The 14,348-nt window shown below is 43.6% G+C and overlaps 1 protein-coding gene across 1 annotated transcript in view; it reads right to left on the reverse strand.

The window, feature by feature from the left end:
• Positions 1–620: 620 nt before the first annotated feature.
• Positions 621–14,348, reverse strand: part of LOC121542451 (sortilin) — a 19,152-nt gene continuing 5,424 nt past the window's right edge. The window contains exons 10-21 of the mRNA XM_041851849.2: positions 11,762–11,822; positions 9,566–9,721; positions 6,320–6,420; positions 6,100–6,199; positions 4,455–4,629; positions 3,854–4,047; positions 3,126–3,318; positions 2,332–2,448; positions 1,930–2,056; positions 1,413–1,519; positions 1,122–1,242; positions 621–928 (exon numbers count right to left, since the gene is read on the reverse strand). Coding sequence (XP_041707783.2) covers positions 914–928; positions 1,122–1,242; positions 1,413–1,519; positions 1,930–2,056; positions 2,332–2,448; positions 3,126–3,318; positions 3,854–4,047; positions 4,455–4,629; positions 6,100–6,199; positions 6,320–6,420; positions 9,566–9,721; positions 11,762–11,822 — 1,467 coding nt within the window. The 3' untranslated portion in view covers positions 621–913. The remainder of the gene's footprint in view (positions 929–1,121; positions 1,243–1,412; positions 1,520–1,929; positions 2,057–2,331; positions 2,449–3,125; positions 3,319–3,853; positions 4,048–4,454; positions 4,630–6,099; positions 6,200–6,319; positions 6,421–9,565; positions 9,722–11,761; positions 11,823–14,348) is intronic.

The following is a 14,348-nucleotide window of genomic DNA, read 5'->3' on the forward strand; positions in this document are numbered from 1 at the left end:
CTAGGAAGTAAATAAATAAAAGAACAAAGACAGGTTGAGGTGAGGTGCTGACTAACAGAAGATAATCTATACAAATAAAAAATAAGTTGCATAGTCATCTCTACTTGCTGTGGATCCGCTCTACATGTCAAATCAATCAAATGTTATTTGTCACATGCTTAAACAACAGGTGTAGACTAACAGTGAAATGCTTACTTACGGGGCCTTTTCCAACAATGCAGAGTTATAGATAAAGAAATAGTGACGAGGAATAAATGCACAGTGAATAACGAATAACAGTTGATTGTTCGTGCAGAGTAAACACAGAATAATTGAGGTAATCAGGCATTTTATTTCAATCATCGTTATTCCAACATTACTGTATTGATTTATTAGGAATGCACATTATTCAGGGCCTCATCAAAATATAGACTAGTGAACAGCGGTAATAATAATAATAACGAATATATATCATTTAGCAGACGCTTTTATCCAAAGCGACTTACAGTCATGCGTGCATACATTTTACGCACAGGTGGTCCCAGGACCACTATCCATTGCGTTGCAAGCGCCATACAAAATCGTGCAAGTTGAAGAAAGTGTTCCACACATAAATAATATCATCAGACAGAGACAAACTGTTCATTCATGAAATACTTTTAAAAAACAGACCAGTGAAACTTGAAGTAAACTCAATTCAATGTCTATTCCACGTCGGTTGAACCAGTGTTCTTCGCTCAATAAATAGCTTGGGACATCTGCATACCATCTACATGACATCCGCAATTTGTTCCTTACAAACACACTGCAAACCCTAGACATCTTGCCATTGAGATGCAACAGGTACGTCCGGTGTAATACAACAAGTGGAAGGGCATACATCCAAATGGCCAAGCTCTGGAGTTCATCATCAAGACATTTAATCTCATGTTGTTCATTCAATAAGTTCCTACAAAACGGGGGGGGGGGACAACAAAAGAGGGGTCTTGTAAATGGATCACTGTCATTTAAAACAATTGACAGGCCATAGCGTTGGCCTTAAATGCACAATTTCACACATATTTTGCCTTTTGCTATGCACACAAAATGTCCTAAAAATCCTGAGTGACTTTAGCCACCATGCTAACGCTAATAACACTCACATCATCTGAATCCACTTGGAAGACTGATGTTCCATTGCTACTGGTGACGCTTTCTGGGTTGGCGGCAATGGAGGGGTCGTCATCCTGAAGCTGCAGGAAAGAGAAGCGATACGTTGGCGCCCTGTAGGGGGCGGAGCAGAGCCACAAGGCATGTCAATATTTAGGATCAGAACGGAAGCAGGCATTTGAATGTGCACTTTTACCTGAGCAGTGTGTGTGATTGGATGTGTGTGTGTTTGTGTGCGTATGTGTATGTGCATGCTTGTGCGCATAAACGTGTGTGTGGCTCACCTATTTCCATAGACCATTCTCCTTACAGTATAGACAGCAGTGGCAACAGCCACCAGAATGACAATCCCTACTCCAACGCAAACCACGATCAACACCATCTTCTCTCTCTGAAATACAGAGATAGCATTATCGTATTTCTGGTCATAATATTCTAAACGCTCAAAAGCTTTATCATTTGACGCATTGCATCATCTAATATGTGGGGCTGTATTTTCTGATGCAGAAGTACCCAGAGGGTGTGTAGGCTTTTGTTCCAGCACTTCGCTGACACAACTGATTCAACTCATCAACCAGTTATCAAGCCATTGATTGATTGAATCAGGTGTGCTAGTACTGAGCTGGAACAAAACCCAGCTCACAATGTGTGTCAATGTGAGATTGAAGAACACTGTTACATTATGCAGAGGTAAGACACACCTTTCACACAATGAGCAATAACAAAAGCACACACACTCAAAGGAGACCCACACACGCAGATACACACGTACACTCATACGCACACACAGGTCACACTCACCGGGGTTTCAGAGTATGGGCTGGCAGTGGGCGGCTGACTGGAGTTCCCACAATGCCTGTTGACTGTTTCCTCTCTACGCAGGGGAGTGAAACCTCCCTCACACCTATCACTGGGAACCTTACGGTACCTACACATGGAGACCACATGGTAAACTGTGTGCGTGTGTTTGGGTTGACTATCCTTGTGGGGAGCACATTTCGCCGGTCCCCACAAGGAAAAAGGTTATTTTAGGCTTAGGGGTTAAGTTTAGGGTTAGGGTTACAATTAGGGTTAGGGGTTAGGGTTAGGAGTTAGGGTTAGTGTTAGATTAAGTGTTAGGGTCAGGGAAAATAAGATTTTGAATGGGAATCAATTGTTTGGTCCCCACAAGGATAGTAAAACAAAAGTGTGTGTCATAATTACCCTGATGTCCTAAGCTCCTCCTCCTCTCCGTTTAGACACACCTCCAGGGCGTGGTCTGCAGTGTCCAGTTGTCTCATACACTCTGAGCTGTTCTCATGGCGATAGTAACCATAGTCACTGTTTGTAAGGAGAGACACGTTAGGCCATTTCAACCACAGACACAGTACAGATGCCTTATTGGCAATGTTATGTTTGACTCTGCCTTTGCCTCAAAGGCACAATTACAGAAAAAAGCTATTTTGACTAGAAATGAAGTAACCGGGCGCAACTTTGGTTTTAGAAGTGGGGGGGCCATCACTTATTATTATAAATTTTTTATCCAGTCGGATAAACACTCCAAAGAGCCCACCCGACCGCTCGGAGGCGTCCGCATGGTCCTAGAGCACACTGTTGCCTCATTCCAATTATAACATTGAGTATGGGGACACAAATGCAATTTCTGAATGTGGGAGGGAAAGTCCGTCCCCGTCCCCAGTGAAAGTTGCGCCCCTGGAAGTAACAGATTGTGCCTTTAAATGGACAACTCTCAACTTCTGGTTTCCCTTATCTGAATGTGTCCCTGACTACTGGGAGAGAATGAAAATCATGGTTGAATTTATTAGGGCACAACAAAGCATTTTTTTTTTACAACAGACAATGAAAACTATTGTTTCCTAAGTTCAGGTAGCCCCTTTCTGTTTCAGTTTGTTTTCTTCTGGTTACTATTGAATACGACCCAGCAGTGTTATGACCCTCCAGGACCATAACTGAATAGCCTTGTCAGTTTAGACTGGACCCCTGACAGTGTTTCTTACCATAGGTAGTCCTCTCTGGTGCAGGGGCAGGGGCTTTTTCGCCTGCTCACTACGTAGTCCCGTCCATTCCTGCAGATGGACAGCTTCCTCAGCCTCCTGAAGATCTCCTTGTAGCCCAAGACACACCCTTCTGTGGCCGAGTCCCCACCCTCTGTGGCATGGGCCAACCACTGAACATAGTCCTGGTTACCACCTATAGGAAACCAACGTTAACCAATAGAGAGAGACTAGCGAGACATGCCAATTTGAGTATGTATCGAAATCAGTGTTTCAATCCTGGTCCCAGTGACCCACAGGGGTGCACACCAGAGAAGGCTGGTGGGAGGAACTATAGGAGGGCGAGCTCATTGTAGTGGCTGGAATGGAATAAAGGAACAGTATCAAACATATGGAAACCACATATTTGACGTCGCTCTCTGGGTATTCTCACAATAGAAAGCTAGCTACTGTTTCAATCCTTGTGAAATGTCTGTTGTTGGTTTAATGATTATGATCCTTGGGGATATTACATTTGACAACAAACAAATAAGCTTGTGACTCACAGGGGGAATCTCAATCGTCTTTCCTTGATTCCTCATGACCCCTCTCCTCACCTCCTTCTCAAAAAGCATTGGAGGAGAAGATCCAAGGTTCCTCCCCTCAGACATTCTCTTCCACTGAGTTTTGACAAGGAGATGAGTAGACACAGGATACAAGGAATCAAGGAAATACAATTGAGATTCACCCACACTCTCTGGTGATGAGACTCTGGAAGTCAATGGTGACCACCACCCACATGGGCTGGTCATCGTCCTCGGGCCGGTAACCCCACACGCTGATGTTCATGGTCTTGGTGCCCGGCTCGGACGTCAGGCCAGCGAAGAAGATGGGCTGCTCTGTGAAGTTGTACACCTTCCAACACTGGCCCTCATCTGTGGAGAACCTGGGGTGATGCACAATCACATACAGGGTCGTATTCATTAGTGCACACTGTCACAAAATGCTTTGCAACTGAAAACTAAAACGAGCCTTTCTTATTGGACAGAGTTAAGGTTGTTTTCTTTCGTTTGGTGCCTAATGAATACGACCCTGTATAAACATCTCAATGTGAACGTGCAAGCACACACACATGAATTAGACAGAATTCGACTGCTTATAGACACGTTCACAGCCACAACTTCATAGGGAGAGAAGAGTGGATAAACACAGACACACACAAAAGACTCATAGGATGTCGCTTGCATGCCATGGGTGGGGGTGTGAATACAAAGCAACTTCTTTACACCCAATATTTCTACACCCCAACGACTGTGTGTGTGTGTGTGCATGCGTGTGTGTGGTGTTCAGTACTTGATGGTGTTGATTTGGCCGTCCCTGGGATGGGCCTCCACAGCCACGACGAGCCCCCCAGAGTCCAGGATGCTGTAGTGATGGGCCCCCCTCAGCGCACCCCTCCACTTGTACCCCCCGTCGTTCGACACGTACACATCAGGCCGTGCTGACGAGATGGAGTCCCCCACACTGCCTGGGAGGTCATAGAAAGGTCACACACATTCTGGGACAGCTAGAGGGTGGGGGCTGTGTCCGAAAATATGTTTTATCTGTCAGTCATTCGGTCCCAAATGTCTCCCTACCCCTCCCTTTAGCCCTAACCCTCCAATGTTGACCTGAAGGGTCTGGATAGGGATAGCCAGTGTAGTGGTGTATCTTTCACCATATTGATTCCACATAACTGATCTGCAAAGATTTAAGGGAACAATTTGGGACTGGGCATATACAGTGCTGTGAAAAAGTATTTGCCCCCTTTCTAATTTTTTCTACTTTTGCATATTTGTGATACTGAATGTTATCAGATCTTCAACCAAAACCTAATATTAGATAAAGGGAACATAAGTGAACAAATAACACAACAATTACATATTTATTTAATTAACAAAGTTATGCAACACCCAATTCCCCTGTGTGAAAAAGTAATTGCCCCCTTACACTCAATAACTGGTTGTGCCACCTTTAGCTGCAATGACTCCAACCAAATGCTTCCTGTAGTTGTTGATCAGTCTCTCACGTCGCTGTGGAGGAATTTTGGCCCACTCTTCCATGCAGAACTGCTTTAACTCAGTGACGTGTGGGTTTTCAAGCATGAACTGCTTGTTTCAAGTCCTGCCACAACATCTCAATTGGGATTAGGTCTGGACTTTGACTAGGCCATTCCAAAACTTCCAATTTGTTGCTTTTTAGCAATTTTCCTGTAGACTTGATTGTGTGTTTTGGATCATTGTCTTGCTGCATAACCCAGCTGCGCTTCAGCTTCAGCTCACAGATGGATGGTCTGACATTCTCCTGTAGAATTCTCTGATACAGAGCAGAATTCATGGTTCCTTCTATTAAGGCAAGTCGTCCAGGTCCTGAGGCAGCAAAGCATCCCCAAACCATCACACCACCACCACCATGCTTGACCTTTGGTATGATGTTCTTACTGTGGAATGCAGAGTTTGGTTTTCGCCAGGCATTGCTGGAACCATGTCGTCCAAAAAGTTTTGAATCATCTGTCCATAGAAGTCTTGATGATCATCCAGGTGCTTTTTGGCAAACGTGAGTCAACTTTTTGGACAAGATGGGTCCCATTATGCCTGGCGAAAACCAAACACTGCATTCCACAGTAAGAACATCATACCAAAGGTCAAGCATGATATCTAATATTAGGTTTTGGTTGAAGATCTGATAACATTCAGTATCACAAATATGCAAAAGTAGAGAAATTTAGAAAGGGGGCAAATACTTTTTCATAGCACTATATAGTATAGTGCACTATATATAGGATCAGCCATTTTGTAGTGGTGACCGAATTATTACGGGGGGGAAAGAATTTCCTGTATAGTCCAATCAAGATTCCCTACAATGCAAAATGTTGTGCGCAACATCATGTACACTACGGTAATACAGAAGTATCACAATGCAACGTGTCTTTGATATGTATGATTGACAGTTTGGTTACCGTGGGCGATGACAAGGCCAACGGCGGTGGGATCAGAGAGAGGCAGCATGGGAGTTATGCCGTTGTATTGACTGTGTTCGCCGTGGATGTGCAGGTTACACTGTCACACACACACACACACACAAGAATGCCATTGTTCACACTCATATAATAAGCATCAACACACCCACGACTTGATGGTATTTTCATTGTCAGAGGAGGGAATTAAGTTAGTTCTCACATCATTTCTTGAATCCTTGCCACACTCAACATTCTGGGGCTTGTTGAGGAGTTTCCACTCACCCCCTCGGTTAAATGAAATGACTGTCCGAATGCGGCCATCTGTCAAAAACAATAGTCATTATCATATTTCTGGAACTAAAAAAGACATGCATTCATGGTTGAAAACCCACCAACAAACTAGAAAAAACACAGAGGGCAGTTTCCAACATTCATCCTTAAAACCAGCCTAAAACTAGGAAAAACACAGAGGTCAGTTCCCAAGATTCATCCTTAAAACCCGCCTACAAACTGTGAAAAACACAGAGGTCAGTTCTCAAGATTCATCCTTAAAACCCGCCTACAAACTGGGAGAAACACAGAGGTCAGTTCCCAAGATTCATACTCAAAACCCGCCTATAAACTGGGAGAAACACAGAGGTCAGTTCCCAAGATTCATCCTTAAAACCCTACAAACTGGGAAAAACACAGAGGTCAGTTCCCAAGATTCATCCTTAAATCCCGCCTACAAACTGGGAAGACACAGTGGTCAGTTCCCAAGATTCATCCTTAAAACCCACCTACAAACTGCGAGAAACACAGAGATAAATTCCCAAGATTCATCCGTAAAACCAGCCAACAAACTAGGAAAAACACAAGGTCAGTTCCCAAGATTCATCCTTAAAACCCGCCTACAGACTGGGAAAAACGCAGAGATGAGTTCCCAAGATTCATCCTTAAAACCCACCTACAAACTGGGAAAAACACAGAGTTCAGTTCCCAAGATTCATCCTTAAAACCCGCCTACGAACTGGGAAAAACACAGAGGTCAGTTCCCAAGATTCATACTCAAAACCCGCCTATAAACTGGGAGAAACACAGAGGTCAGTTCCCAAGATTCATCCTTAAAACCCTACAAACTGGGAAAAACACAGAGGTCAGTTCCCAAGATTCATCCTTAAATCCCGCCTACAAACTGGGAAGACACAGTGGTCAGTTCCCAAGATTCATCCTTAAAACCCACCTACAAACTGCGAGAAACACAGAGATAAATTCCCAAGATTCATCCGTAAAACCAGCCTACAAACTAGGAAAAACACAAGGTCAGTTCCCAAGATTCATCCTTAAAACCCGCCTACAGACTGGGAAAAACGCAGAGATGAGTTCCCAAGATTCATCCTTAAAACCTGCCTACAAACTAGGAAAAACACAGAGGTCAGTTCCCAAGATTCATCCTGAATAGAAATACAGTTGCCATGATGATATTCATTAGTGCACACCGTAGCAAAACTTTTTGCAACCGAAAACAAAAACAAGCATTTCTTAAGTTCATGCATCAATCAATCAAATGTACAGTACCAGTCAAAAGTTTGGACACACCTACTCATTCAAGGGTTTTTCTTTAATTTTACTATTTTTTACATTGTAGAATAATAGTGAAGACATCAAAACTATGAAATAACACATATGGAATCATGTAGTAACCAAAAAAGTGTTAAACAAATCAAAATATATTTTATATTTGTGATTCTTCAAAGTAGCCACCCTTTGCCTTGATGACAGCTTTGCACACTCTTGGCATTCTCTCAACCCACTTCATGAGGTAATCACCTGTAATGCATTTCAATTAACAGGTGTGCCTTGTTAAAAGTTAATTTGTGGAATTTCTTTCCTTCTTAATGCGTTTGAGCCAATCAGTTGTGTTGTGACAAGGTAGGGGTGGTATACAGAAGATAGCCCTATGTGGTAAAAGACCAAGTCCATATTATGGCAAGAACAGCTCAAATAAGCAAAGAGAAACGACAGTCCATCATTACTTTAAGACATGAAGGTCAGTAAATCTGGAACATTTCAAGAACTTTTAAAGTTTCTTCAAGTGCAGTCGCAAAAACCATCAAGTGCTATGATGAAACTGGCTCTCATGAGGACCACCACAGGAAAGGAAGATCCAGAGTTACCTCTGCTGCAGAGGATACGTTCATTAGAGTTAAATGCACCTCAAATTGCAGCCCAAATAAATGCTTCACAGAGTTCAAGTAACAGACACATCTCAACATCAACTGTTCAGAGGAGAAAGCGTGAATCAGGCTAATTCATCGAATTGCTGCAAAGAAACCACTACTAAAGGACACCAATAAGAAGAAGAGACTTGCTTGGGCCAAGAAACACGAGCAATGGACATAAGACTGGTGGAAATCTATCCTTTGGTCTGATGATTCCAAGTTTGAGATTTTTTGTTCCAACCGCCGTGTCTTTGTGAGACGCAGAGTAGGTGAACGGATTATCTCTGCATGTGTGGTTCCCACCGTGAAGCATGGAGGAGGAGGTGTAATGGTGTGGTGGTGCTTTGCTGGTGACACTGTCAGTGATTTATTTAGAATTCAAGGCACACTTAACCAGCATGGCTACCACAGCATTCTGCAGCGATACGCCATTCCATCTGGTTTGCGCTTAGTGGGACTATCATTTGTTTTTCAACAGGACAATGACCCAACACACCTCCAGGCTGTGTAAGGGCTATTTGACCAATAAGGAGAGAGATGGAGAGCTGCATCAGATTACCTGGCCTCGACAATCACCCGACCTTAACCCAATTGAGATGGTTTGGGATGAGTGTGACCGCAGAGTGAAGGAAAAGCAGCCAACAAGTGCTCAGCATATGTGGGAACTCCTTCAAGACTGTTGGAAAAGCATTCCAGGTGAAGCTGGTTGAGAGAATGCCAAGAGTGTGCAAAGCTGTCATCAAGGCAAAGGGTGGATACTTTGAAGAATCTAAAATCTAAAATATATTTTGTTTAATTTAATTAATTAAATTAATTTATTATAAAATGTGTTTAACACTGTTTTGGTTACTACATGATTCCATATGTGTTATTTCATGGTTTTGATGTCTTCACTATTATTCTACAACGTAGAAAATAGTAAAAATAAAGAAAAACCCTTGAATGAGTAGGTGTGTCCAAACTTTTGACTGGTACTGTATTTATAAAGCCCTTTTTACATCAGCAGTTGTCACAAAGTGCTTATACAGAAACCCAGCCTAAAATCCCAAAGAGCAAGCAATGCAGATGTAGAAGCACGGTGGCTAGGAAAAACTCCCTAGAAAGGCTGGAACCTAGGAAGAAACCTAGAGAGGAACCAGGCTCTGAGGGGTAGCTAGTCCTCTTCTGGCTGTGGCGGGTGGAGATTATAAGACTCCCTCCCCGTTTCGGACTGTTTATGTTCCTAATGAATACGACCCAGATTGTGTTGATGCGTAGTTGCGTACCCTCCTCCAGTACGTTGGTGAGGTAGACTCCTCTCATGGAGGTGACATTGGTGAAGTCGCTCTTCCCTTCCCCACCAAACAGGTGGCGCTCCAGAGACTTAGAGTACACGATGCCCCGGTCATCTGACGTGTACACCGTCCCAAAGTAGCTTTCCTCTGGAGAATAGAAGAGAGTGGAGTATGGTAGAATAGAATAAAAAGTCAATATAATTAAACATTATTATATAGTAGGAATGGTCATTTATCATCTACTCTATCCTGACCCCATGAGACAACACACACACACACATATACACAGATGGTAGAAATACAGTGTCTTCTGTAGGCATGGGAACAAACCCAACTGCGCTGACACAGCCCTCTATGAGTCGGCATAGCAATAAGGGGCTGTCAACATCAATAAATGGTGTGAAGAACACTCCTGACATCAAAGATGTAGAAACAACTTAGGTCAGGACTTAGTGGTAAATAGTATGCATATGACCTTCTGGCCTTAAAATCCCCTTGTAACATGTGCTGCTGTGTGTGCGTGTGTTTGTGTGTGTGTGTGTACCCTGATGCCCAGAGCTGTGTCAGCTGTCCTTCTAGCCTAGCCAGGTGTATGTCTACCTCTTCCCCCTCTCAGATAAAACCCCTGTCTGTTCCTTCTTATCTGCTCCATTCATCTGAATGGGACAAAAGCCTCGGGCCTCTACCCGTACACGCTTACTGTATACACTGACCCAGATTAGACACACACACACACACACACACACACACACACACACACACACACACACACACACACACACACACACACACACACACACACACAGCCTGTATGATTGGATGAATTGTCAGCAATACTAAGAACTTGTGAAACCAGTCTTTCCTCTTTCTCTTTAACACACTCAAGCCTTTCCATTGCAGCAAGAAGGGTTAGCAGGGCTGAGACAGACATAGCAGGGTTAGGGTTAGTAGTGCTGAGACAGCCATAGCAGGGTTAGGGTTAGGGTTAGCAGGGCTAAGACAGCCATAGCACGGTTAGGGTTAGCAGGGCTGAGACAGCCATAGCAGGGTTAGGGTTAGCAGGGCTGAGACAGCCATAGCAGGGTTAGGGTTAGCAGGGCTGAGACAGCCATAGCAGGGTTAGGGTTAGCAGGGCTAAAACAGCCATAGCAGGTTTAGGGTTAGCAGGGCTGAGACAGCCATAGCAGGGTTAGGGGTTAGGGTTAGCAGGGCTGAGACAGCCATAGCAGGGTTAGGGTTAGCAGGGCTAAGACAGCCATAGCAGGGTTAGGGTTAGCAGGGCTGAGACAGCCATAGCAGGGTTAGGGTTAGCAGGGCTAAAACAGCCATAGCAGGTTTAGGGTTAGCAGGGCTGAGACAGCCATAGCAGGGTTAGGGTTAGGGGTTAGCAGGGCTGAGACAGCCATAGCAGGGTTAGGGTTAGCAGGGCTAAGACAGCCATAGCAGGGTTAGGGTTAGGGTTAGCAGGGCTGAGACAGCCATAGCAGGGTTAGGGTTAGCAGGGCTAAGACAGCCATAGCAGGGTTAGGGTTAGGGTTAGCAGGGCTGAGACAGCCATAGCAGGGTTAGGGTTAGCAGGGCTGAGACAGCCATAGCAGGGTTAGGGTTAGCAGGGCTGAGACAGCCATAGCAGGGTTAGGGTTAGCAGGGCTAAAACAGCCATAGCAGGTTTAGGGTTAGCAGGGCTGAGACAGCCATAGCAGGGTTAGGGTTAGGGTTAGCAGGGCTGAGACAGCCATAGCAGGGTTAGGGTTAGCAGGGCTAAGACAGCCATAGCAGGGTTAGGGTTAGGGTTAGCAGGGCTGAGACAACCATAGCAGGGTTAGGGTTAGGGTTAGCAGGGCTGAGACAGCCATAGAGCTAGATGAGATAGATGTACAATTTCAGACACGATCAGTGCTGAGCAAAATACATGAGTAAACTTAAAAGTAAACTTGAATGTTTAATCTAAAGACGGATCCATGTGGCTCATATGTCCTATGTCTGTATTTGAAAAGCATGTGTGAGTGTATGAGTTAGAATGTGAGAGAGAGAGAGAGAGAGAGAGAGAGAGAGAGAGAGAGAGAGAGAGAGAGAGAGAGAGAGAGAGAGAGAGAGAGAGACTAGAGTGTGTGAGTGTGACAGAGTATGTGTAAGGTGTGTGTGTGAGTGAGCTGTGATGAAGTTCCCTCCTTTCCCCCAGAGTACCTCCCGGATTGTCCACATGCATGAAGATCATATCCTCATCCCCATCCAGAACCGAGTAGAACTAGAAACACACACACATATATATACAGGTGAGAAAATGAATCATTAAGGCATGTGTGCAACTGTTCGAGTCATTGTAATGCCTCCCCCCAATTAGGTGTGTGTGTGTGTGTGTGTGTGTGTGTGTGCTCTCCCATTTCTAAGACATTAATCATCGTGAGAGAATATCTTTGTTTCTGTGTTGTCAGCAAGATACAGTTTGGGAGGGAGTTGAGGGAGAGAGAGGAGAGCAGGGGATGGTGTGTGTGGGTGTGTCTTTGTCTGTAGCAAGACCTGTAGTGTGCATCTGTCGTTACGTTATGTGTTGAAATGGAAAGTTGCCAAACGATTTTCTCCTGATATGTGCAAACGTCTTTCACACCCCTACTTCCTCTTTCAAGAGCTTATAGATAAGACCCTCGGTGACAGTTACTTTATCTTGTAGTTACTTTGTCATAATGTGATTTTTAATCTGTACTATGTCTTGTCAATTGTTGTGACTGATTATTTACCTTGTACTTGTCTTGTACAGATATGACAGGGGTTCTTAATGACAAAATGCTGTCACCCTGACCTGGAATTCTTTGAATTTTTTTTATTGAAATAGGGTTCAGGATAAGGAGTGAAATAGTTATGAGTGTGTGTGTATGTGTGGGGGGGAGTACATGGGTATAGGGGTAGAGGGACAGTGGGACAAATTTTGTCAGCCGGTGATTGTCAAGCAAATAACTGCCGGTCTGATAAACATAAACATGTTTGCATCTCCTGGCTTCTACGCATTGCCTACAAGCCACTGATGCAGACCTTTGGAACATCAAGTGCGCACATGCGGCTATTGTGTGTTGAACAGTTAAACAAGAAACGGGTCCTCTTATATGCTTACTTTAGAGTTATTTATGCAACTTTAGTTGTGATATAAACGTTGGGCTATATGTTTAGATTTTTTATATATTCTAAGGCTGCATGATGCGACTCAAATATTGATTTGAAAAATAGTTGCATGAAAGGCATGAGATCTGATTTGCTTCTTGTGCAGGCTGCACACACTTCATCAGTCTCTCATTCACCATTTGACAAGCACTTGATAATATTCTCACCAAGCCTCGAATTTCCCAGCGGCATCCCCCTTGTGTGGCCGTAATGCCCCCTAAAAAATCCACGCCTTTTGTGGCCAAAGTGTTCGTTGTGCCCTTGGGCTGATTATAATAATTATAATTCCCTTCTCCCGGCTGCTGTGCTCCGAAGCACCTCTCACTCACATGGCTCTCAGATATCTCAATTCTTATTAGCCAATGCCCGTCACGTGATCGGGTCCTTCTCACAGGCATTTCAGCTAAGAAGTAGGCTACAAGTGAATGAACACCCACACATCGGGGACGCAACTCCGAATTCCCAGGCGCATATTGTAGATGTTAGAACTGTCCACATTTAGCCTACTTTTTGTCAGCCAACAAGATGAGTAGGCCTAACGAACAGCAAAAGCACTAGCCTATGTCAATCTACTATCCCCCATAGTACAAATTAATAGAACCACTCGCATCAACAACAAAAAAGTTAAAGCAATGAGGGTGATGCAACAGATCAGAACGTTTAGCTTAAAATGTTAATAAACTATTAGGCTATTTCTTCACATTATAAGCACAGCAATGCGCACACGGCAGTAGGCTATAAGTGCGAATGTTACAAAATGCAATCAATTAGCGGGAAAACACTGTCCTTGAAAGTGATGGCAAATATGATTATGCATGTAATGCTGTATTACAAAGGTGCATTTTTATGATTAAAATTATCTTCCCCAAACTTGAAACTCACGCGCAGCCTATGTATGCCAGTTAGGCTCTACACCGGTTATAAAGCGGATTAATATGCCACATTTTAAGAAGTTATTTGGCCACTGATACAAACATATAGGCTTATGGGCTAGGCTACATGAGGTGTGCGACTATGATTTAAAAAAAAGCCATGCTCTGTTTCTTGCCTTAAGCTGGGCATCATTCACAAGAGATAATATATAATTCACGAGTGATAGGCTAATATTGTCTCCATCAGACTATTCTTAATTTAATGTTGTCTTTACATACTAAATAATATACACTACCGTTCAAAAGTTTGGGATAACTTAGAAATGTCCTTGTTTTTGAAAGAAAAGCATTTTTTTTGTCCAGAAACAAATAACTTTCTTCTGAAACTCGTCAGTGCACCAGGGCCTCCCACTCCTCTTTCTATTCTGGTTAGAGCCAGTTTGCGCTGTTCTGTGAAGGGAGTAGTACACAGAGTTGTACGAGATCTTCAGTTTCTTAGCAATTTCTCGCATGGAATAGCCTTCATTTCTCAGAACAAGAATAGACTGACGAGTTTCAGAAGAAAGTTATTTGTTTCTGGACATTTTGATCCTGTAATCGAACCCACAATTGCTGATGCTCCAGATACTCAACTAGTCTCAAGAAGGCCAGTTTTATTGCTTCTTTAATCCGCACAACAGTTCTCAGCTGTGCTAACATAATTGCAAAAGGGTTTTCTAATGATCAATTAGCCTTTTAAAATGATA

This window comes from Coregonus clupeaformis, chromosome 11 (assembly GCF_020615455.1).
Source record: "Coregonus clupeaformis isolate EN_2021a chromosome 11, ASM2061545v1, whole genome shotgun sequence".
NCBI lineage: Eukaryota > Metazoa > Chordata > Actinopteri > Salmoniformes > Salmonidae > Coregonus > Coregonus clupeaformis.